The 24,790-nt window shown below is 39.3% G+C and overlaps 1 protein-coding gene across 1 annotated transcript in view; it reads left to right on the top strand.

Annotated features, from left to right (window-relative positions):
• FAM120B (family with sequence similarity 120 member B) overlaps positions 1–24,790 on the top strand; it is a 131,973-nt gene that overhangs the window by 6,699 nt on the left and 100,484 nt on the right. Inside the window, exons 3-6 of the mRNA XM_075267771.1 lie at positions 5,065–5,245; positions 11,997–12,098; positions 16,289–16,461; positions 18,536–18,628. Coding sequence (XP_075123872.1) covers positions 5,065–5,245; positions 11,997–12,098; positions 16,289–16,461; positions 18,536–18,628 — 549 coding nt within the window. The remainder of the gene's footprint in view (positions 1–5,064; positions 5,246–11,996; positions 12,099–16,288; positions 16,462–18,535; positions 18,629–24,790) is intronic.

The raw sequence follows: 24,790 nt of genomic DNA, 5'->3' as shown, positions 1-24,790 counted from the left end.
ATTATACTGTGAGTGACCGTAAAGGGGGCATTATATACTGTAGGAACACTATGGGTATTTTACAGTGTGGCTACCCAGGGAGGATTATACTGTGTAGGGCCACAAGGGTTGCATTATACTGTGTGGGGGTACCAGGGAGGCACCCTGTGTGGTCCACTAAGGTTTGAGGGCACAAAAAAATGTATGGGTCACTTAGGGCAGGTTATATACTTTGTGTTATATAAAGAAAAGCACTGTTGTCCTGTGGGAGCAGAAAGGGACCTGATTGGACCAGAAGGGGACATAGACAGGGTTAGTGGTCATGGATAAAATATGGAGGATATAAGATAAGATAATCCTTTAATAGTCCCACAATGGGGAAATTTCAGTGATAGGCAGCATTCACACTGAGTAACACTGGCGTTTTTTGTGCTTATTTTGGCATGTAACGCCGCGTTTGCGCCGCGCTATTTTGCGGTGGCGTTGTGCAGCGTTAACGCGGCGCTACGTGCCAAAATAAGCACAAAAAACGCCAGCGTTACTCAGTGTGAATGCTGCCATACAGTTTCATAGATGGTACAGTAGTATATAACAAGAGAGAAAAATACATACAAGCTCATGGCAGAAAGAGAAATCCTAGGAATCATAGCAACTAAAATGAAAGAAACACAGACACACTGCAGGATCATTTAGTTCTCTGTGTGAAGTGATGTTAATAATACAGCCCGACCGTGGTTGGAGGACATGAGGAGGGGGTCACAGCATGTAGATATAACAGGCAAAAAACGTTTTTTTTTGTTTTTTTTTGCAGAGGTGGGGGACATATGCAGCTATCATGATAACATGTGGCAGTTCCTTTGGTAGGTGGTGAGATCTCATGCTCACAGCTGATAGTTCATTATCTTGCATCAGCGCTATTGTCCATTAACCACAAAAAAATGCCCCAAATATCCTTCATCACAAGCCCTCCTCCTCCCTCCTTACCACTGTGTTCTACTGCCCAAAAGAGTCTAAAGCCATCCAGGTATACATGGTGCTGCTCTCTTGCCAAGCTTCCATAAACACATGGGTAGGTGGGTGATGGTAGGTTCCCAGGTTGTAACAGAGTCCCACGTGTCCACAGTAAAAGAAAGAAATACCAGTCAGCTGTAGGCATCTTCACACATCAGAAATAGACTCCAAAAATCATCTCCTTGAAAAGAAGAAGTCCACACTTCCATGTAGGTTTCTCCTCCATGCCACATGGTGTCCATGCTGTCCTTAGCTCCTGGGGGGATGGTAACAGGCACATGTGCACAGGAAAAACTCCAGGTCTTGAGTCATTGTCCATGCTTAACAATAGAAACAAAAGGAACAAAATACTCCACAGGATCTTCCATTCGATTTATAGTTGCTAATTCATAGTGCTAGTTTGCTTGGTTACAGAATTCTTGAAGATACAGAGAAAAAGAGTGAGAAAGGAAAGATAAAGGTTGCTCCCAGCTTGGAGCTCTGTATCAGGCAGCCAGCCACTCAGGGGGCGCCAGGAAGTATGTGCAGCAGACCTGTGGAAAATATGACGAGGAGCATGACAAAATAGTGTGAATTATTTTGTTCATATTTTTAACCTTTAAATAGTGGCATGACCTGAAAAAAAAAATTAGGTGGAAAAAAAACTATTCGCCCCACTGGCACTTTCTTCTTGGAGAGTTTACAAATGTTGGCAAATACGTGTAGATTTGAAACTGTACTATGTTAGTGTTGGAATATTGTGGCACCATGTGGCACTGTTAAGGAGGCATTTTGTGCTGTCCTACCACTCTAGTGGTGCTGGCGGTATTTGGTCCTGAAGGAGAGGTAATTTGTACTGTGTTGTAGTATTAGTTTCACACCATTGCAGAACTTTTTATTATCAACATAATTGATTTTGTGCTTACTTAAATGTTGTATTACATTAAGGAAGCAAAGTTTGTTAATCTGAGTGCTCTGGCGTCAGTTGGTGCCCTATTGGTGAGGACTTTGGGTTAACTTTTAATACGTTGAAATCCATTTAATAGATCCACTAAAAATGGATGCCAATACAACGGCTTAACATTAGGGCTTAATTAAAAAAAAAAAGAAAACGGATATATTGCTGTCCATCTTTTTTGTGGGACACAAAAACTGTACCGCTGTATAAAACAAGATAGGCTTATTTCCTTACTTACTTTTTCAGTGGCATGACAATAACATGTCTTAGGCTTTACTCACATCTGCGCATGGGTTTCCGTTCTTGGGTCTGCTTGGGGACCCCCCAAACAGAAACATAATCCGCATAAAGAAATCAGTTTATCACCTCCCTGTTGTACTCCAGTTTGCAGTGATTCACTAGATCTTAGAAATGACTACATAGCTACACATAAAAATATAAAAGTTAGACTATATTCCAGGCTTGAGAGTGCATGATACTACATGATACTACTCAGCACAGTCCCCTCTCTGATATGAAGCAATGATTATGATGACGTACATGTTGCGGACATAGCTGAGCAGATTAAACAGTAACAAAGTCTGTCCTGCCTAGTATGGGGAAAGGTATTGTGAGCACCTTCACTTCCACTACTTCGTCATGTTTGACAGGTTGTAAAGCTCTCCTGTGCTGGAAATGCCTTTCATGTCTTTACATGCATGACAGCCTGGAAGATTAACAGGTGCCAGAAGTTAAAGATAGATGAAATCCCACATGAAAGCATGAAAAGAAATGAATCAATATTTCAGCTCCTACAAAACCTTTTTGTGAATCAGGGTGCACATAATACATAAACACACATAGAGTTGGAATTCCTATTATTCTGGAGTAGGTGGTACCAGCATGTAGGTCCCAGACTATAGAAAACATCTATAGATTGTGCAACTATTAGAAACCTAAATGTGTCAAGTTTTCAAGCTCAAATACTTCTTGTCATGGAAGGAGGTGTTTCTATGGCCTAACTATATATGTGCACTTTTTAATGCCCCCCCCCCCATCCTTTTCAAAGTATGTGGTTGTACTGTCATTTCTATGGGTAAATTGCTAATTTTGTGTTACTAGTTGTGTGTGTTCTTCTGCACACTACAATCTATCCTGACACTGTCCAGTCAGAGCTGACTTTGTAGGGACACCCTCCCTTGACAAGAGACTATTGTCATAGCCAGGAATAAACATACAAATGCAGAATATATTCCAGAATTTTTACTGTATATTGTTGTGAATGCAAGTATTTACTACAGCAGACACGTTAAAAAGTGGTGACAAATTCTCTTTAAGATTAAGAAAAAAAATTCCTATCAGTTTTCATTAGGGTTGGGCAATGAATCAAAATATAATCGAGATTAAAAGTCCGATCCGTTAATTGTTATGAAATTGCTCACATCAGTTATTTCAATTATTTTGCATTCACACCATCTTGTCTCTCACTGTCATATAGTGTAGATACAGTCCTATGAAAAAGTTTGGGCACCCCTATTAATCTTAATCATTTTTAGTTCTAAATATTTTGGTATTTGCAACAGCCATTTCAGTTTGATATATCTAATAACTGATGGACACAGTAATATTTCAGGATTGAAATGAGGTTTATTGTACTAACAGAAAATGTGCAATATGCATTAAACCAAAATTTGACCGGTGCAAAAGTATGGGCACCTCAACAGAAAAGTGACATTAATATTTAGTAGATCCTCCTTTTGCAAAGATAACAGCCTCTAGTCGCTTCCTGTAGCTTTTAATCAGTTCCTGGATAAAGGTATTTTGGACAAACAATTCAAGTTCAGTTAAGTTAGATGGTCGCCGAGCATGGACAGCCCGCTTCAAATCATCCCACAGATGTTCAATGGTATTCAGGTCTGGGGACTGGGATGGCCATTCCAGAACATTGTAATTGTTCCTCTGCATGAATGCCTGAGGATTTGGAGCGGTGTTTTGGATCATTGTCTTGCTGAAATATCCATCCCCGGCGTAACTTCAACTTCGTCACTGATTCTTGAACATTATTCTCAAGAATCTGCTGATACTGAGTGGAATCCATGCGACCCTCAACTTTAACAAGATTCCCGATGCCGGCATTGGCCACACAGCCCCAAAGCATGATGGAACCTCCACCAAATTTTACAGTGGGTAGCATGTGTTTTTCTTGGAATGCTGTTTCTTTTTGGACGCCATGCATAACGTCTTTTTTTATAACCAAACAACTCAATTTTTGTTTCCAAAATGAAGCTGCCTTGTCCAAATGTGCTTTTTCATACCTCAGGCAACTCTATTTGTGGCGTACGTGCAGAAACGGCTTCTTTCTCATCACTCTCCCATACAGCTTCTATTTGTGCAAAGTGCGCTGTATAGTTGACCGATGCACAGTGACACCATCTGCAGCAAGATGATGCTGCAGCTCTTTGGAGGTGGTCTGTGGATTGTCCTTGACTGTTCTCACCATTCTTCTTCTCTGCCTTTCTGATATTTTTCTTGGCCTGCCACTTCTGGGCTTAACAAGAACTGTCCCTGTGGTCTTCCATTTCCTTACTATGTTCCTCACAGTGGAAACTGACAGGTTAAATCTCTGAGACAACGTTTTGTATCCTTCCCCTGAACAACTATGTTGAACAATCTTTGTTTTCAGATCATTTGAGAGCGGGCTGTCCATGTTCGGCGACCATCAAACTTATCTGAACTTGAATTGTTTTGTAGAAAGAAATGGTCCAAAATACCTTCATCCAGGATCCAGGAACTGATTAAAAGCTACAGGAAGCGACTAGAGGCTGTTATCTTTGCAAAAGGAGGATGTACTAAATATTAATGTCACTTTTCTGTTGAGGTGCCCATATTTTTGCACCGGTCAAATTTTGGTTTAATGCATATTGCGCATTTTCTGTTAGTACAATAAACCTCATTTCAATCCTGAAATATTACTGTGTCGATCAGTTATTAGATATATCAAACTGAAATGGCTGTTGCAAACACCAAAATATTTAGAACTAAAAATGATTAAGATTAATAGGGGTGCCCAAACTTTTTCATAGGACTGTATGTAGTGTGCTGTCATGATAATACTTGTAGCCTGCAGCGGATTCATGTGTCTTTCTTGTTCTTTACAGATTGCATTAGAAGAACACTGGAAAGGAGACAATGTCATGATCTGCAATGTTCTTTGCTTTGGAGAAAGTGATTGCAGTAATACCTTGGAAGATGAAAATGATCCTGACATCCCTGGTCAAGCCTTGGTCTATAGACTTGCTCGTCAGCACATTTATGCCATTCTGCTCGGCACTGGTAATGGTAAGTACAGTATTCAGTGATATATAATATGTTTATTATCCATTTGTTATACCCTCTTCAAAAAAAACGTAGAGGCCGTCTAAAATTGGTGGAGAGAAAAGTCCTGCATGGAGAACTATTTTCTCCGCCGATTACAGTATAAAACCACCAGAAACCAGTAACGTACACCCAGCAGACCCCATTAAAGTCTATGAGGTGCTCGGGTAACAGCTTTATTTAGCAGACGGCCTCTCTTTCTTTTGGGTCCCCATGCAGACCCTAATGATGGAGAGACGAACACTAAAGTAAACCTAACGTATAGTGCCAACATATTTCTTAGCAGTTTAAAGACGATGTCACTGTTCCATTTAGGGCTCGCATTCTAAATTCCTGTCAGTATGTCTTTTATCACTTCAGCCAGAATAAATCAATAGGAAGTATCTCTGCTTCTAAGGCTTCTTGCCTTTCTGCAAACAAGAATTTATTAGAAACAGTCATTTTTGAAGAAGCCTGAGCCTAAGTGTGGAAAAATAGAGCGCTCAGAGTTGGATTCAGTGGTTTAGCTTACCGATTCTATAGACCAGGTGCTATTCCTCTGGTAATCCTTCTGAAAATATATAACTCAATTGACAACTGGGTGTTAATCTTTCCCTTGCACAATCTGATAGCGTCCAACAGGGCTCCCATTTTTAATGGTACGATTAATGAAATAATATTCATAATCAAAAGTCAGCTCAATTAATCATTGTGAACTTGCTCACAGCCATTATTTCAATTATTTTCACCCTGTCTCACACTCCCAATGGCTAAAGGATTTATCACGAACTGTATGCTGTCCAATCAGAATTGCTGAAATATGAAAAACCAGAATTCAGTGGCATGGGGGTGGCTTGCATAAGGGGGAGTGTCGTACAATAATCATTCATTAATTATAATTGAGGTAAAATGTTCAATTAATATTGATTTTGATTTAAGTCATAATTGTCCAGCCCTATTTTACATCCAGTTTATTGAAGTATGGTACACAAATAACAAAGGAAAGGTTCTAAGTAAAGATGCTCCAGTTTTATTATTTCATGGAAAATACAAGTCTTTTCTAAAACAGACATAAGAAGAACTGACGCGTTTCGGTTATCTACACATGTGGCAGAATGGTTGAAGACATTTCTGTGCTTGTAACATTCATCTGAATGGACTTGCAGAATTGTATCCAGGGGTGGTAGAAGCAACCAATTTCACATGTATGGAATGCTTGTTTTCAGTTGTAGAGAATTTCTGCAACAAATATGCTTATACCCTTAAGCTGGCCATATCCAATAGGTTATTATTGGCTGGCTCCCCTGATTTGTTTGGGGGTTTCTTGACTCTTCCCTAATGGCAGATATTGGAGGGTAAGAAGGATCTAGTTTTTGATATCAACATATACAGTTTTCCTCTCGATGGAGATAATCCACCTTCAGAGTAGTTAGGCAGCAACAACTTTCCCATTTAGAACATGTATACATGTATGTACTCAATTCTGGTCTACAAAATCGGTTCTACAGTGATGAACATATATAACTGGAAATATGATCACTTGCCTGCGTCTGCACTTAAAAGGCGCCCTGACAGTAGTTATTCTGTTCAGCTTTGAATTTCCAAAGGCAAACTAAGACATGTCCCATTTTCCCTAATGTGCTCATGAATAAAACAGTGATTTACATGAAAGCGGCGCTTTAAAAAGCTGAATAATGGAGGCATATGTGGAAACTGTAGAGTCGCTACTACCAGGTATTGTAGTTTCTAACCAATTTACTGCTAAAAGACTCCCTTTAAGACCCAAACATTTAGTCCACTGTTTAGTTAAGCAGTATAAGGAAAATGTTTGTTCTTGTACCGTGTTAGCCAGTGGGTAGGAAATATAAAAAAACAAAAAACTTGATAGTCTTCAGTAGTTGATACCTTTTTAATGGCTAACTAATAATGATGACAGATTACAATGTTTCGGAACTCTAGGGTCCTTTCTCAAGTAAATTTCCTTGAGAAAGGACCCTAACTGCACAGTCTTGTCATTGGGCTGTGTTTGACACTACAGCTAAGACTCATTCACTAATATAGGGCTGATCTGTAATAGTAAACACAGGCCATTGTTCCTTTGAAATATAAAGCAGACCCTTATCTCATGCAGTTTTTAAGAGCATATTCACATTTTGTCCAAGTGACGTCAGGTTCATACTAGCGTTTGGGGACCCTGTCCCTCATTCCGCTTAGGCGGAGATAAAAGTCCTACAAGCAAGGTTTTTCTCTCAGCTGATTGGCAGACTATTTTCCGTGGTAACTGCTTTTTAAGCGGATAGGGGTTTCATTTTTCGGGTTCCCCAGCAGAAGAAGAGAAACCCAAATGCTAATGTGAACCTAGCATAGGCCTGTCTAATACATTTGAGATATTTAGAAGTAATAGGTGAATGGTTCAGTCGTCCCCTGTATAGCAGCGAAGTAATGCCATATTTTATATTTGCACCTGGTCTTGCCATAGACATGAGACCCATTGGTGGTGGCACACAGTGACTAACACAAGTCTGAAAAGAAACTGCAGACATAGCTGTTCTTGGGACAAGTGCATATCTTTGCACTTACATCAGTGTTTTCTTATTATGTCTGTAGAGCTGAGACTAACTTCAGTGCTGTAAAGGGAATTGTTGTATTGTTAAGTAAACCCTTTGAGCAGGAAAATGTCTTATCTTTCATCGGGATAACACAGGCGTTAATGACTTGCACTGTAAGTAAAACATGCTCTGTTTATGCTTTTCCTCTTGAAAGAAGAAATGGAAGAATATACTGAGGTGTTTTCATGTATGTGTTAAGCTCAGTCATGTTTCTAGCAATTGTTGTCAAAACCCCACTGAAATATACAATTAGTGTTGATGGGGCTACAAAACACTAAACTATCCATCTATGTGGATCGGAAACCTAAAGCATTACTCAAATAAACAAAGTAGATGAGATTTTTTTTTTTTACTATGAAAACTGGAAAGTCTGAAATGATCATAATCTGAGAGGACTCTTGGCAACAATCTTGAACTATTCTCCCAAAAAATACAGGGCTCCACACTGCATCTGTGAAAATTATACTAGTCTTTGATGTCCATAGCAGCACAGCAATCAACTTACTGAACCGCAATGTAAAATGAAAATGCCAGTTTTAGGGCGGGTTCACATCTGCGCCCCGGTCTCTGCTTTCAGGTTTCCGTCTTCTGCAGACAGGAGACGGAAACCCGGCAGACAGTGTCCACCCGTGAGCGCCTGTGAGCGTTTTGTGGTCTCTGCGGCGAAACCGTTTCTTTTTTAACCGGACACAAAGTCCTGCATGTACGACTTTGTGTCCAGTTAAAAAAAACAAAAAACGGTTTCCCACAGAGACCACAAAATGCTCACAGGAGCTCGCGGGTGGACACTTTGCAAACCTGTTCAAATGAATGGGTTTGAAAAGTGACTGCCGGTTTCCGTCTCCTGTCCAGTTTCTCGGGCAGGAGACGGAAACCTGATAGAGGAGACCGGGACGCAGATGTGAACCTGCCCTTGGTTGTTACTATCAACAAGGCCACTTTTTTATACTGAAATCCCTCTTGAAACATTGTATTGTTTTATTTTTATCACAGCTATACTATGGCTGATAGATTGTCACATATAACCTGTCACTCATGGAAATCATTTCATGTTCTATTAGTATAGAGATTCATACATCCCAGGTTCTTTGAGAGATTCTCAGATTAGTTGTGGCATTTTAACATTCCTTGTGTATTAGTGCACCAAACATACTGTTTAATACTTGTGTATTAGTACACCGTTACCATACTAGGAAGTTGTTATTTAGGTTTCCTGAAGGCTATTGTACACGTCAGAGTGACGAACAGGCTACATGTCTTAAATAGGAGTGTATGTACGGCACTAGCAGTACAGAGCAGCTGTTATGGGTCCCCCTCAGTGTCTGGGGACCTATAGGACAAACCGTGCACCTGCCTTGGGGTCCCTGCTGCACATCATGGGACCTAAACACCAACTCCACTGCTCATATTTGGGGAGCTGAACAGTGGACACAGCAGCTGAAGACAGACCTGTGATGAAGCCACTGTCATGTGACTGTATGAGGTAGCGGAGCTATCTAGTGAAGAGGAAAAATGGAGGCAGAAGGACCTGTGACAGGTTGCTGAGCGTCTGTGCTGAGAGCTTTGTATAGAGGATAGAAGATGTGTTATATTGATCAATGTAGAGAAAAAAGAAAAACAGCACCGCGCTGTATATGGTGTAGTAAATTTGATAAAGTGGCAAATAATTCAAGTGCAGTGATTGCTCTCACCTTTTTGAGTTGTGAGAGATCACAACTGTCAGTAAAGCAATGGAACCATTTGCTAGGGGGTTCCTCCCTGGGATGTTCAGCTGCAGTACCCAATCACCAGTGGTGTAGAAGTAAATGTTAGGACCGAAAACACAGGACTGCGCTTCACCCGTTCTGATTAGGTTAAGTATAAAATTTATCGGGGTTCACACACAACGCGTTTCAAGTCGAAAGACTCTTTTTCAAGTGCATAAGAACTCTTCAACTTAGACACAGAAATAATTTTTAGATTCCAATGGAAAAATTGCTTTTCATCATTCAAAGCAATTTTTCCATTGGAATCTAAAAAATTATTTCTGTGTTTAAGTTGAAGAGTTCTTATGCACTTGAAAAAGAGTCTTTCGACTCGAAACGCGTTGTGTGTGAACCCCAATGAATTTTATACTTAACCTTATCCGAACGGGTGAAGCGCAGTCCTGTGTTTTCGGTCCTAACATTTAGATTGATCAATGGAAGTCAACATGGGTAAATCCTTTCCATGATGAAGAAAAACCTACATGTCGGGTTTTGCTGTCCACTTCAAAAGTCGGACATCTTTGGGAACGGACAGTTAAGGACAGACACGGACTGTAAAAGAACGCACCCAATATCCATTTAAATGAATGCAAAATGTCACGGACACAGTTAGTGTCTGCTGCTAATGTCCGCACAAGATTTTGAACGGACATTAGCAGCGGACACTAGTTGTCGGACGCTTACGGTAGTGTGAACGCCCCCTTAAGGCAAAGAAGTGGAGTATTCTGCAATGGCTAAGTCAATCACCAGATGTCAACCCATTTGAGCATGCCTTTCACTTACTTAATACTGAAAAACCAACAAACAAGCAACAACTGAAGGCAGCTACAATAAAGATCTAGCAAAATACCACAAAGGGCTCGTTCACATCTGCGCCCGGGAGTCCATTTTGCAGGTTTCCGTTTCCTGCACAAAACAGAGCAGGAGATTTAAAGCTGCAGGACTCTCTCATACCATTCATTTGAATGGGTTTGAAAGGTGTCCGGCCGTGTGCGCCGGTGAGCGTTTTATGCGCTCCGCGGCGAAACCATTTTTTTTAAGTCGGACATGCAGTACTCTGTGTCCGATTTAAAAAAGAAACGGTTTCGCCGAGGAGAGCATAAAACGCTCATGGCCGGACTCGACATGACAGGTTTCCTTCTTCTGCATGCAGAAGACGGAAACCTGGGAACGGACTGCCGAATGCTAGTGTGAACCTAGCGTAAGGAGGAAACCCAGCGTTTGATGATGTCCATGGATTTCAGACTTCAGGTAGTCAATGCCTGCAAAGGATTCTCTACAATGTATTACAAATTGACATTTTATTGTTAATATTATGTAATGTTAATTTGTCCAATTACTTTTGAGTAGCTGAAATGAGCAGGCTTTGTAAAAAATAAATAAATAAAATGGTTGCAAATCCTTAATGTTCGACAAGAAACTTCTGTTGAATCCCATTCATTAAACTAGAAGGTACACACTTTATTTGTATCTCAGTTGTTTCACTTCAGATCCAATGTAGTGGCATACAAAGTCTAAATCATGAAGATTGTGTCACTGTCCAAATATATCTGTGAATGTGTAGTCATTTGTAAATGTATAGAAGATAACAAAAAGGAAGAAAAAGCTGCTAATAGAGGGCTCCGTTCACAATTTTGCTGTGGAGCTCCCTAATCACTAGTTTAATCCCTGGGTTTAAGAAAATATAACGATGGCCATACAAATACCAGGGAGAAAGGAGAATAGTGTGGAGATTGAGATACTTAGGTTAGTATAGTCTAGATGGATTTACTTTGTGCTATGTGGAGTTGGTTACATGGGTACTGATGCTGAGGAGGAAGGTAAGGGAATGGTAGAAGGAAGTTCTTGGGGTGAAAGCTAGGCATCAAGTTAATTGGGTTACGGGATTGGGGGTGAGCAGGGATAGGTAAGAACAGCAGGATAATTCTATTTCAACATCACTGGGTAAGGTAAGGCTTACTCACCCAGCCCTTAACCTAATCTTTCCAGTAATGCTGTGTGCTGCAAGGTAGGAATGAGGTTCTTAACACACATGGACGTGGTATTTATGGGCCAACCGATAAAATAACCACAAACTTCATGGAAGGGTTTCTGATTTGTGGAGGGACACAAGGTACACTGCTGGTGTCTTGTTCAGGCTGATTCAGACAACCACAAAGATTGGTCAAGACGACCGACGGTTACTTGGGAAGAAGAGTCAGTGGTGGTGTGTGTGCACCGCTGGCTCCCGGTCTGTGGGGGGCTGGGGATAGATGTGTCCCGTCCCATCGAGTGTTATTAATAAAGCGTGACTGACATGTGCACTCCTTATAGTAAATAAAGTTACTATTTACAGTGTGAGTTCAGTTTGTTTTATCAGTTGTTGCTTTTCTGTATTGTAAGGTTCCCCAGACACATATCCTGTAGTCCATGAGTGGTATGTATGCCGTGGCAATATGCTGCAGAAACCAGAGCTTGTTCCAACACTTCCACTCTCCATACCAGGTAAGAGGACCACAATTTGTTAAGTATAACTATAGTAATGTTTAGTAAAAGCAGAACAGTTCTCTGTAGAATGCCATTGCCTTTAGTTTTCTATAAATCACTAACATGTTAGCAGTAAAGAACACCCACTCTATAGCACAGACCTTTCACCACCACAAAATGCTAAATGATTATACATCATTGATTCCCACTGTGCCCTTTTAACAATTGCCGGTAGTTTTTCTTTATTCATTTTTTTTTTAAATCTTTGAGAAAATAAAAGGTTACCGCTGACTTGGATAATAAGACTTAATTTACATAAGGTGGATGAATTTAAAAAGGGAAATGCCAATCCCTTCTTTGCAAAAACAAACATTTCCTAAAATTCAGTCCAAACCTAATCTCTTTACAAGTAACCCAATTATTTAGCATTGCTTTCCATTCTATTACAGTGAGCCAATACTTATCTATTAATTTCCAAGCCATAAAAAGAGATTGAAGTATTTAGTTATTATACGTCTGTGTATGTGTCTGAAACCATTAGGATCATCTAAAAGACATAATTTAGAGTCAAAAATATTGTTATAAAATATTTTTTCCTTTCAGATTTCTTTTTATTGTATATGTCAACTGGAGATTGTTGCATAGAAATGCTGAGACTGTTGTCTTAATTATACATACCGTAACTGAAATTATATTTTTCCTTCAATGCAAATTAATAAATCTAAAAAAAATCTTTAAAACTACTGTGATTTAAATCCTAAATTTTTTTGGAATTCTGAATAATTCTGGATGAATTATTGTAAAGTGGAATTACTCCTAAGAGATTTGGAAACTTTCGTATCCCCCCCCACACACACACTCCAAGCAAGGGCGCCTAACGGCATCAATACAGATTTGAACCAGTTCATTCTCAAACCCGAGAAGTAACCAAATATCTCCTCAGTATTCAACACACTAGGGAGACAATCCTTTGTATTTGACAAAAAAAAAAAAGTCATCCGCATACATCCTTCTTTTCTAAATACCCTCAGCTTCCTTTGATATTAACCAATGGTTCTAAAAATAATGCAAACAATAGGGCCTATTGCCCCTAGAGATAGTGAACGACTCCCCACAATCCCCCACTGACCCTTAGCCTAGCCGATGGATTTCTGTACAGAATCTGCACCCATTTTATAAAATTCTGTCCAAAATCAAATCTTTTCATAACTTACTATAAGAAATCCAATTAAACTGTATCAAGAGGTGTAACTGCATCCATGGCCAGAAGTGAATTGTCAGAGTCCATCCCCTGCTCCACTACTGAAAATACCTAAATTTATTAACCCTTTGGCAAAACACTGTATACCTGACAACCTGCTCCAGCACCCTGGTTGGAGCTGAGCTCTGATCACTGGTGTTAACCCTCACCCTAGTTCCAAACTAGTGCTGTCTGTCCATTGTTCGGGGCCATCCACTATAATATGGTGTCCACAAAGTGTCCGTTGTTTTTAAACTGAAATCAGCGGATGAAAAAGTCCTTCGTGCAATGAAATGCCCTTTCCTATATATAAAAATAAAAATTAATAAAAACAATGCAGATGTATCACTGCATCTGTAACAAACCTAACCATAAAATGTAAACATTATTTAACTTGCACAGTGAAGTCATGGTTAAAAAAAAAAAAAAAAAGGAAAGCTGGATGATTATTCGCCATCTTACCTCACAAACTTTGGTATAAGAAGTTATCAAAAAATCACATATCCTATGTGCCCCTAAAGAATAACAATAAAAAGTACAGCTCGTCCCGCAAAAAATAAAGAAAATATACATCAGGTATCTCTGTAAGTGTACTGACCCATAGAATAAAGGTTAACATGTTACTTATGCTTTACTCAAAACAGCAAACATTTAAATGGTAAAAATCAATGGAATAATTTTATTTTATTTTTTTAAATCCACAAATAGAGTTAATAAAATGTAGTTGATAAGTTTATAGACACCCCAAAATGGTATCACTACAAAATGTATCTCATCCTGCAAAAACCAAGCCCTTATATGGCTACATCACCAAAAAAAAATAAAAATAAATAAAGCTTGTACAATGTGATGACAAAAAATCCCAAACATCGCCACATAAACTGTCTGCTGCAGGAAGGAGAGCGCATAAGTGTATATCAGGGTACACCTCAAATTCAGAAATTCTGAGAGAATAGACACCAGAGTGATCGCTCTATCATAGTAAAGCAACAGGGAATTTTGGTGTACAATGTACATCGCACATCTGACATATTCTCTTCTCACCAACTGCTATGCATCCACATCTAGAAAAAAACAATGCTCACTACACCAATTGATAAATTCTTTGAGGGGTGCAGTTTTCAAAATCGGGATACTCCCTAGGGGATTCCGGCAGTTTATGCTCACATATATACTCTGTTGTACTGAGAATAACATATTTAACAATATCATATGTGAGTATAAACTGCTGCGTGGGCCCAGTACAAGTGGTGGGTGACAGAAGGACACTGTCCTGGTTAGCTCCATATGGGAGAATAAATCCCACCCCGTGTATGAGACCTTGATGGCACTTAGCAGCACTGTAAGTGACCGATTGCTTCACCCCAAGTGTGAGAAGGAGTGCTATCGGAGGTACTTCATCCCAACCGTGGTCAGGCTACATAATATACATTAGGCCAAGCGAATAACCCTGAAGTCTTCTTTATTTCTTTTCTTCCATTAGCTGCTGGATTCCTAATATTTTTCTCAGCTTATATGTGTCTCCTTCTGTAATATATTACTGTGTATTATCCGGTATCTGTATTATCATGCTGCTGTAACACACTGAAATTTACCCACGGTGGGACTATTAAAGGATTATCTTATCTTATTGTATCCTATCTTATAAGAGAGCACACCAGGGAAGGAATGCTATAATATGATGCCTGCAGTTTAGGCTGGATTCTCATGGTGACAGGTTCCCTGTAAGGTCTTAATAACAATAGTAGATATTACAGATGAGCGAACAGTAAAATGTTTGAGGTTCGATATTCGTTTCGAGTAGCCCCTCAATATTCGACTACTCGAATCGAATATCGAACCCTATTATAGTCTATGGGGGGAAAATGCTCGTTTCAGGGGTAGGCAACATTTGATCAAATTATACTTACCAAGTCCACGAGTGAGGGTCGGGCTGGATCCTCCGAGAAGTCTTCTCCTTGCAGCGTCCCCGCGGCATCTTCCGGCTCTTCATTCACTCTGCCAGGCATCGGGCCTGGGCAGAGCCGTCTGCGCATGCCCGCACTACAAGCGGACATGCGCAGTCGGCTCTGCCCAGGCCCGATGCCTGGCAGAGTGAATGAAGAGCCGGAAGACCCCGCGGGGAAGCTGCACGGAGAAGACTTCTAAAGGTAGGAGAAGAACCAGCGTTGATTGGCTGACTGTGTAGCATTCGGCCAATCAATGCTGGTTCTGCATCGAACTTTTACATTCGAATAGCGAGTGGTACTTGATCGAGTACGAGTATTTCAAATACCGTAGTATTCGATCGAATATCTACTCGATCAAGTACTACTCGCTCATCTCTAGTAGATATCCCACATCTACTCTAAAAATCCACTATTAGTAGGTTAGTGTCAAAAGTGATCTTTTATTTTCCCCTGTTTTTAGTTTAATAGCAGTACAAAGCCTTCAGAATTGTAGTTTGCATTCCTTAAAGGCACAAGCCTTGAACAAGTTCACTGTTATGGGCAGACATTTGGCCCGAGCCTGCCTCATGAATGAGACTAAGCTGACACCAGGTATTTCAGATGCAGAAATAAATAAACACCTATTTTTTAACCTTTCTTAAAGGTAGGGTCAAGTTTCTAGCAGGTAGGGGATTGTTTTGTTAGGGAAGCATTTAGGATTTTCAGTACACAGCCATTCAGCTTATGACAATTCCTGCCAGCCTAAACGTTGTAGGTGAAATATCCATTAAATAACATTTCAATGAACTTTAATATAATCTTATTTCCTTGTGTTTTTAAATCTTGTTTTCCATTTTGGTTACTAAATTGACCTTGCATTGTCTGCCATAAACAGGCTTATTCAAGATAATGCACTTTTTGATTGACAGTGTTGAGCAATCAGCAGTTTTATATGTTTTTGTATGCTTTTGTATGTAAGTTAATGTATTTTGTTTGCTTACTGCAAGGTTAGGTAAAAAGTATTTATTTTATGTGTGTAGGTGTAACACCAACTGTTAGGGAGCTCTGGCTTTCTAAAAACCCTGACATTCAGAAAGAGAGATTCTATACATGCATGGCGTGCTTCCATGCAGAGAGATGGACAGAAGGACTTAGCAGCTTGGACGGCCAGCTTGCTGCTACCTGTTGCTTGCTGATATATCTGTCAGTTCAGGTAATACCAGCATTCTTATGGAAATGTATGTTTCATGTCCTGAGATAAGAGCTGTTATTGACTAGCTGTATATTGTCTATGGTTTCGCCTACAGGTTTATCTGTATTAGTGTCACATTCCTTAGAGGGGTTGTCTGGAATTTTAGGAAAATATGGAATAGACAGCATTAATAAAGAAATACGGTAACCTATGCTCTCACCAGTCACATACCATTTAAAGGGGTTGGCCACTTTCAGACCAATATTGACAAACAAATGAACAATAAAAAGATATACAATCTTCCAATATACTTTCTGTATCAATTCCTCACAGTTCTCTAGATCTCTGCTTGCTGTCATTCATTCTGTTACTTCTAGAGGATAAAAGTCTGACCATGGTCATGTGATTTACGGACCATGGACATGTGATGCACACAAAGGTGCCGATCGTTATAGTCACAGCACAATAATCAGACATCTGCCTGGTAGTCAGCTGTGCACCTGTGTGCTCATCACATGACCATGGACCGTAAATCACATGACCATGGTCAGAGTTTTATCCTCTAGAAGTAACAGAATGAGTGACAGCAAGCAGAGATCTAGAAAACTGTGAGGAATTGATACAGAAAGTATATTGGAAAATTGTATATCTTTTTATTGTACATTTTATTTGTCATTATTGGTCTGAAAGTGGCCAACCCCTTTAACGGTTGGACGTAGATTATTTCCTTATTTTATGCTATATCCTGCTCATCCCACTTTTCTTAAATTCCCAGACAACCCCTTTAAGCTAGCTATCTGCATGATAGTATTGGTGGCAGATGCCGTTTATTTTTATCCGTGTCTGTTGTTTTCTCCCAAGATAAGCAGCATAAGGTAAATCTGTCACCCTTATAGCTCCACAGAAACAACATAATCAAATAGTTGCAAGAGATAAACATGGTTACGGAGTAAAAAAATGACGCGCGCAAAATTACATGCGTATACGCCCGCAATAACCCTTTGAAATGAATGGGATCTGTTTTGAGCGCTCACATCCTGAACGTGTATACGTGCCAGAATGCGCGCCCGTAAACTCCGTGTGAACTGGCCCTAAAGGTGTTTTCCAACAAATAGAAGACTGCAGGACCTTTCTCCCGCTCCATGTTCAACCTGAGGCCAACCAGACTGAATATGTCAATTCAATGAAAGTGATAGAGATATCCAAGTTCTCTGACTATATTTGGCACTCCCATTAAGGTGAATGGGAGCACCCTGAAAACTACCAGTCCTGCCCGCATGCAGCCTGGCTGTACTCAGGATGAATGTGGAATGAGAGAGAGGTCCTGTAGTATTCTGTTCCTGGGAAAACCCCTTTAGGCTGAGCCCCGCATTGTGAAAATCTCGTGGTAAAAAATGCAGAGTTTGTACAACCTGCAAAGCGGATAGGATTTTAGCTAATCTCATCCACAAATTGCAGAAAAATATCCAGTTTTAAATGCTGTGATTTCAAAAACAATCACATTTTTGTAAGTCCCATCATGTCGATTATACTTACGGAAACATTTTCCATAATATGGACAGAAAGTCTGAGGAAAACTCTGGCAATGCGTTTCTGCTGCATTCTTTTCCACGGTGCTTTTTGGCTGAGGCTAGGTGGTGGGCTTTAGCCTCAGGCTACCAGTTATAGCAATATTGTATATTATTTGAATTTGCTTTAATTTTCTATATCTAACAACCACTTGTCGCATCTGGCTGAACTTGGCTGACTCCTGGTTTACCATATGCAGATCTGTACAAAACAAACATAAAAACAAAGAGATGTAGACACTCTTTCCATCATGCCTTAAATTAGCCGAGTCCATTTAAGTTAATTGAAATATACAATTTGGGTATGGACAGGCCATGTAAGGCAAGAGCCTCTAGCCACATTTTCAGACTAGATATAGATCTTTGCTTTTTTTTGTCTGAATTTCTGAAGCTAACATTTGGTTATATCTCAAGTACCTTCCCCTAAAGCTATGAATTTAGCTGTGCAGGTCTTCTGTCTGGTGCCCATTTGCAAACAAAACAATTTAGTGTTTTCTTTTCTTGACTTTGTCTATTCTCATCATCAGGTGGAGAGTCTGACTCTGACAGACGTAGAAGCATTTTTAGCTCAAGCCTTATGCCTTCCAGGGAAATCGGGATCACAGATAAGTAGCTTACAGGTACAGACACAACATAAAACGATATATAGTATTTTTTATTACCGTCAGTGCACCTCTTGTCCTTTATAGTTTTCCTTTAGGGCAGACTAGAATCTATGTTACACATTTACTTCCATTAATGCGATTGACAGATATTTGAAAAACTAGGTGTTAACACATGAATGAGAATGAAAATAAATTCTGCATTTTCCTCCTCATCATAATGCCCTCATATCCTTCATAGAACGGTGCCCTGATCTTCCTGCATTCTGTTTAAATAGGTATTTCACTTTCTAGATGTTCATGCAGAGGATCATGACATTGTTCTGTGAATGCAAATGTGTTGCCTTGAAATGGGGGAAGTAAACCAGGCAAACCTCTGACTTTGTGGGACTGTTTCAATATTTCGGAAGGAGAAAAGTGAAATGTGATTTTTTTTTTTTTTTTATTGTTGCTGGTTGGAGTCAGATATGTAGGGTGAATTTTTCTGAACTAATAGATTATTGCATTTTAGTTACTACTTACGACAAATGGCCTTGATAACTAGAAGCATTATCCATTTAAAAGATGAGCTACACTCTGAATGTGAAAATAACATTTATTAAACAATGTAATGTAATATTTTATACCTATAGACTCGCTAAGCATTTACATTAGCAATATTCCCCTGTGTAGTTGCTGAAAAACTACTATTCCTTTGTGCTGAGCTTGGCTGAGATTGTATTTATTCTTAATTATAGGGGCTCTATCATTGGGAAAAGTCATTTTTTAACTAAGCACTTTAGAAAGGCTATTCCACACATACCTTTTGTATATAAATCGCCTCAGTGGTTTTTGAATTAGCCCATTTTTATACATATGCTAATAAGCCTCTTGGGGTACCCCAGAAGTCTCATCGTGCACCCTCTGTCTATTCTTTTCTATGTAGCCTGTGCTGCTGATGATGATTTCCTGCTTGCACACACAGATAGAAAAGAATAGGAGAGTGGGAGTGCTGCTGGGAACTTCCTGTGCTGGCTGGAAGCTAATTAGCATATGAATAAAAACGGACTTATTCAAAAGCCACTTCTAAAGGCTATGCATGTATGTGCTTAGTTAAAAATGACTTTTCCCATGATAGAGCCCCTTTAAGAGAGGGGAATAAAATTGCTGTGAGACGTTTCTGGCACTAACTAATCTTCCATGAAAAGGAAGGCTTGGGCAGTGCTATCAATATTAATGGGTTCATAAGCAGATCCATATACCCTTAGCTGAGTTTCTATGGGAGCTTCTGGCATGTTCTGCATTTGTTTACTTGGTGTAGCTTCCTGTGCTTCTAGCCTACAACTACCATAATGCATTGCTTCCTCCCCCTACCTTTCTCACAACCTTACAACTCCTTCCTGTCACCCTAGCTAGCCTGCCCACTACTTGCCCTTCCCAACTAACTAACTCAACTCTCTTTTTCATCCCTTATCAAGTTTGGGTGTCAGGTTTTCCTAGACATGATATGTTATGTTCTTTCTTTTTCTTTTTTTTTAATGCTATCTGAAAACATTACTATGTATTATGTAGACACGTATCTTTAACACCTTCCCTCTCTTTGCTGAGCTATTATATTGCATTGAGTGTATAGTTAAAGATATGCTTAAAGTTTTTCTTTAAGATAGTTTTCATAAATTTGTCCTATTGTCATTACATACCCTTTTGCGCAGACACCATATACATATCTGAACATTTTTGAGGTATAAATATGGAGTGCACATTCTAGCCGCTGTGTACAAATCACTGACGGGCCTTTAGACAAAAGACTACCTGACCTTCGGCCAACTTCTTTCTAGCTTATGACTTCAGTAAAAATGTATTGTTCTTGTAGTTTGCACAATATCATATCTTCTTACCTGCTATTAATAATAGGTCATTATGGTTTGACAGACCATAACTTTGTTCATATGCACAACCTGTTAAAGGGATTCTATCGTTAGAATACTCTTTTTAAACTAAATACACAAAGTCTTCTTTTACCTTTATTATTCTGATCTACGCCGTCCTTCCTGAAAAATATCTTCTTTCTTCCTTATGTAAATGAGTTTTCTCGCAGCACTGGGGGCAGTCCCCTGCGCTCAAACAGCACTTGAGGCATCCCCTGTGCTGCTTGAAAACTCTCCAGCGACGCCTGTTCTCTCACTCTCCCATCGCGTCTTCGTCCAAAAGTGCCGACTGCGCATGTCCATCGGCCATTTTCCTGTGGCCTCTCCCGTTAGGCTATTCCTACGGGTATTTAGATTAAAAAGGGTATTCTAATGATAGAATCCCTTTAACACTTAATTTTTCTGATAACATTTAAAACACACTCCTTATCTTCATGTCATCTGCTTTCTCTGTTAGGACAATACAATATATGGAATTATGGGTTTGCAGTTTATGTGCTGGTAGATCTATATTCATAAGCAAAGTATACTTTTTGTAGTACTGTGACATTACAAATTATTCATCTACTTAAAATCTATAGAATTGTCAGCACCTATTTCTTCAAGTTGTATACTTCTGTTTTGATAGATACTCATATTTACATAAAAATCTGAATTAAGGCCGTGCTGTACATTTTCCAGCATACAGTATGCAGTACCAAAGGTGAAATCCCAGCAACTGGCCTATAAGGCTGCTTTCACACGAAGTTAACACTCCGCTCATTCTGACATGTAAACACGTGTCAGATGAGCGGTTTAAAACAGAATCCCATTGACTTCAATGCGTTAGGTCTTATGTGCGCTACCCATTGAACTCAATGGGAGGCTTTTTTACCTATTGCTTTCATTGTGATACTTCACTGGAAGTCAGTGGGATTCTGTTTTAGGGTAAGTTCACACGCGCAAAGTCTCACACGCCGTATACGTGCCACATCACGTGGCACGTTACATTGTGTGAACTTACCCTTACTCCGCTCACTCTGAACGTGTTTACGTGTCAGAATGAGCGGAGTGTTAACTCCATGTGAAAGCAGCCTAAGGGTGATGGCCCAAAGTTTTAAAGTTATCCCTTTTATTTACAGAATAGGGGATAATATGCTGTTCGTGGAGGTGTCACTTTATTTCATCTATTTGCGTTCACACAGAGTGTTTTGGCTCAGGAATTTGGTCAGGAAACTGACTCAAATTCCTCATCCAAAAAGCAACTCACCATACAGTCCTATGGTGAGGCGTTTTTAGGAGGAGAAATTTGAGGCAGTTTCCTGACCAAATTCTTGACCAAAAAACTCAGTGTGAACTATTGCTGACGATAACCAAATTCAGTACTCAGCTTGTTGCTGGGGGAACGAGATGCAAGTTCTCTTTAATCCCTGTGGATAGGGAATAACTTGCAACAACTTTATTTGAAAAAAAAAAAAACAATACAAAAAATATAAAAAACAAAAATAGTAAAAGAACTATTTGGCTTTCTGGCTGCATTTGTGACATTAATAAATATTGATAAAAATATAATTTATTAGGAAATGTTGGCTCCTTTCTGTGAAATCCTTCTGAAATCTACTTTTTTTTTCCATATATCTGTATTGCTAGCTAAAATCTTTACAAACCTTTTCACTGAAGTATGGGTGCATGGGCTCATTTATAGTGTGGGCTATAATGGGAGGGTCACTTCAAATAGATATTTTGGGGGGTTATTTCGAAATGTGGTGTCATATATGAAAGATGAGGTTTTCAGCTTTCATATGACCCCAAGGTTATAAATTTATCTATGTTATATCTGGAGGTATCAATAGTTGAAATACAGTTGCTCTCAATACTATGTTTTTAACTGGTGATATGTCATCTTTGTGTCATATGAAAGATATTTGAAGTGTCCTCCCTCAGCTTCAGCTTCCCTGATTTATATATGAGCCTGCCCACCTATACAGTGTGAGAAGTAATGTACAGATTTAAACTAGGAAAGCATAGAGGCAAAAATTAATGTCATAAATGCTGCCAGAATATCACAAGTTATTTGATAGAAGGCGTATGCTTGGTTCACACTAGTGTTTGGGTCTCCTGTTGTTTTGGTCCGCATGAGGACCCAAAAGATGGAGGCCCTGTCCACTTAAAAAGTGGTTATCCGCAGACCCCATAGAATATAATAGAGTCTACCGGGTTTCTGCCCGGTTTCCACTGATTTTACACTGTGCAGGACTATTCTCTCTTCTGATTTTAGGTGTAATCTGTGACTGAGTCTGAATCCACCCTTATCACTACCACTACGCCATGATATATGTAAATACCCAGCACAAACAGTACATTTTTTCTTAGCTGTATTAATCTCTAACTGATAAAAATGCACAAAAAAGTGCAGTATTTAATACATTCCTCATTACTAGTCCAAAGAATTCAGTAGCTAGTGGGCTGTGAAAGATCCAGTAGTAACGCAAGAATATTAGTTGTATGTGATGGACTCCAGACTTAAGTCTGACAATATGATGGACTACATGTTTACTTAGGCTTGTGGAATATATGCCAAATGAATATTTACAACCACTATTTGCTTTTTTTCTCCTATTGTGAATGCATTAATGGAAATGTGACCCTCCTCTGCTTTCCACTCATCATTTTGTTTTCCCCTTTCTTTTGCATTGAAATTGCACTATGTTTTCTCTTGAAATGGAGCAGCTGCTGGTAGTATCTGTTTTGAAAGACAATAACACCAGTTTATTATTGTAGTATTTTTATTTTTCCTTTTTACTCCTAAGAGTTCAACATTTCCAATCTAGAAAGCTGTATACAGTGGTTTGCAAAAGTACTGCAAAAGTATTAATACTTCTTGAACACAATCTTTTGAACACATTTTGTCACCTTACATTTACAAACTTAAATGTCTTTTTATTGTGATTTAAGTGATAGACCAACATAAAGTAACACATAATTGTGAAGTGGAATGAGAATAATAATTTTTTTTAATCAAATAGAAATCTAAAAACTGTGACGTGCAAAGTATTTAACCCCCTGTACTCTGATACCCCTAAATTAAATCCAGTACACTCAAATGCTATCAGAAGTCACTTAATTAGTTAATAGAGTCCAGCTGGGTGTAATTTAGTCTCAGTATAAATACACCTGTTCTGTAAAGGCCTCAGTGGCTTATTTGAGAACACTAGTGAACAAACTGCATCGTGAAGACCAAGGAACTTACCAGACAGCTCAGAGATAAAGTTGTGGAGAAGTTTAAAGCAGGGTTAGGTTATAAAAACATATCCAAAGCTTTGAGCATCCCAAAGAGCACTGTTCAATCAATCATCCAAAAATGGAAAAAATATTCTACAATTGAAAACCTACCTAGATATGGCCGTCCACTTAAACTGACAGTTTGAGCAAGGAGAGCACTGGTCAGAGAAGCAGCCAAGAAGCCCATGGTCATTCTGGAGGAGCTGCAGAAATCCAAATCTCTGGTCGGAGAATCTGTCCACAGGACAACTATAAGTCGTGCACACTACAAATCTGGCCTTTATGGAAGAGTGACAAGAAGAAAACCATTGCTGGAAGAAAGACAAGAAGTGTCGTTTGCAGTTTGCCACAAGCCTTATAGGAGACACTGCAGACATGTGGAAGAAGGTGCTCTGGTCAGATGAGACCTGCTCATCATCCTGAACACACCATCCCCACTGATCATAGTTGATGGGAAGATGGATGGAGCTAAATATAGGGCAATCCTGGAAGAAAACTTGTTGGAGGCTGCAAAAGACTCGAGACTGGGAAGGAGATATACCTTCCAGCAAGACAATGACCCTAAACATACAGCCAGAGCTACAGAGGAATGGTTTAGATCAAAGAATATTCATGTGTTATAATGGCCCAGTCAAAGTCCAGACCTAAATCCCATTGAGCATCTGTGGCAAGACATGAATATTGCTGTTCACTGACGCTCTCCATCCAATCTGGCTGAGCATGAGCCATTTTGCAAGGGAGAAAGGGAAAATAAATTTTAGTTTCTAGATACGAAAAGCTGCATTGAAAGGTGGCTTTACATAGTATTGATATAGGGTGCTGAATACTTTTGCATGTCACACTTTTCAGATTTTTGTTCTATTAAAATTTTGAAAACCGTGTATTTTCATTCCACTCCACAATAATGTGCTATTTTGTGTTGGTCTATCACTTAAAATCTCAATAAAATACATTTAAGTTTGTAGTTGTAAGATGACAAAATGTGAAAAAGTTTAATGGGCATGAATAATTT

The sequence above is a fragment of the Leptodactylus fuscus genome, chromosome 3 (genome assembly GCF_031893055.1).
Source record: "Leptodactylus fuscus isolate aLepFus1 chromosome 3, aLepFus1.hap2, whole genome shotgun sequence".
NCBI lineage: Eukaryota > Metazoa > Chordata > Amphibia > Anura > Leptodactylidae > Leptodactylus > Leptodactylus fuscus.
The sequence above is the reverse complement of the archived record's forward strand: the minus strand, read 5'-3'. Positions and strand labels throughout refer to the sequence as shown.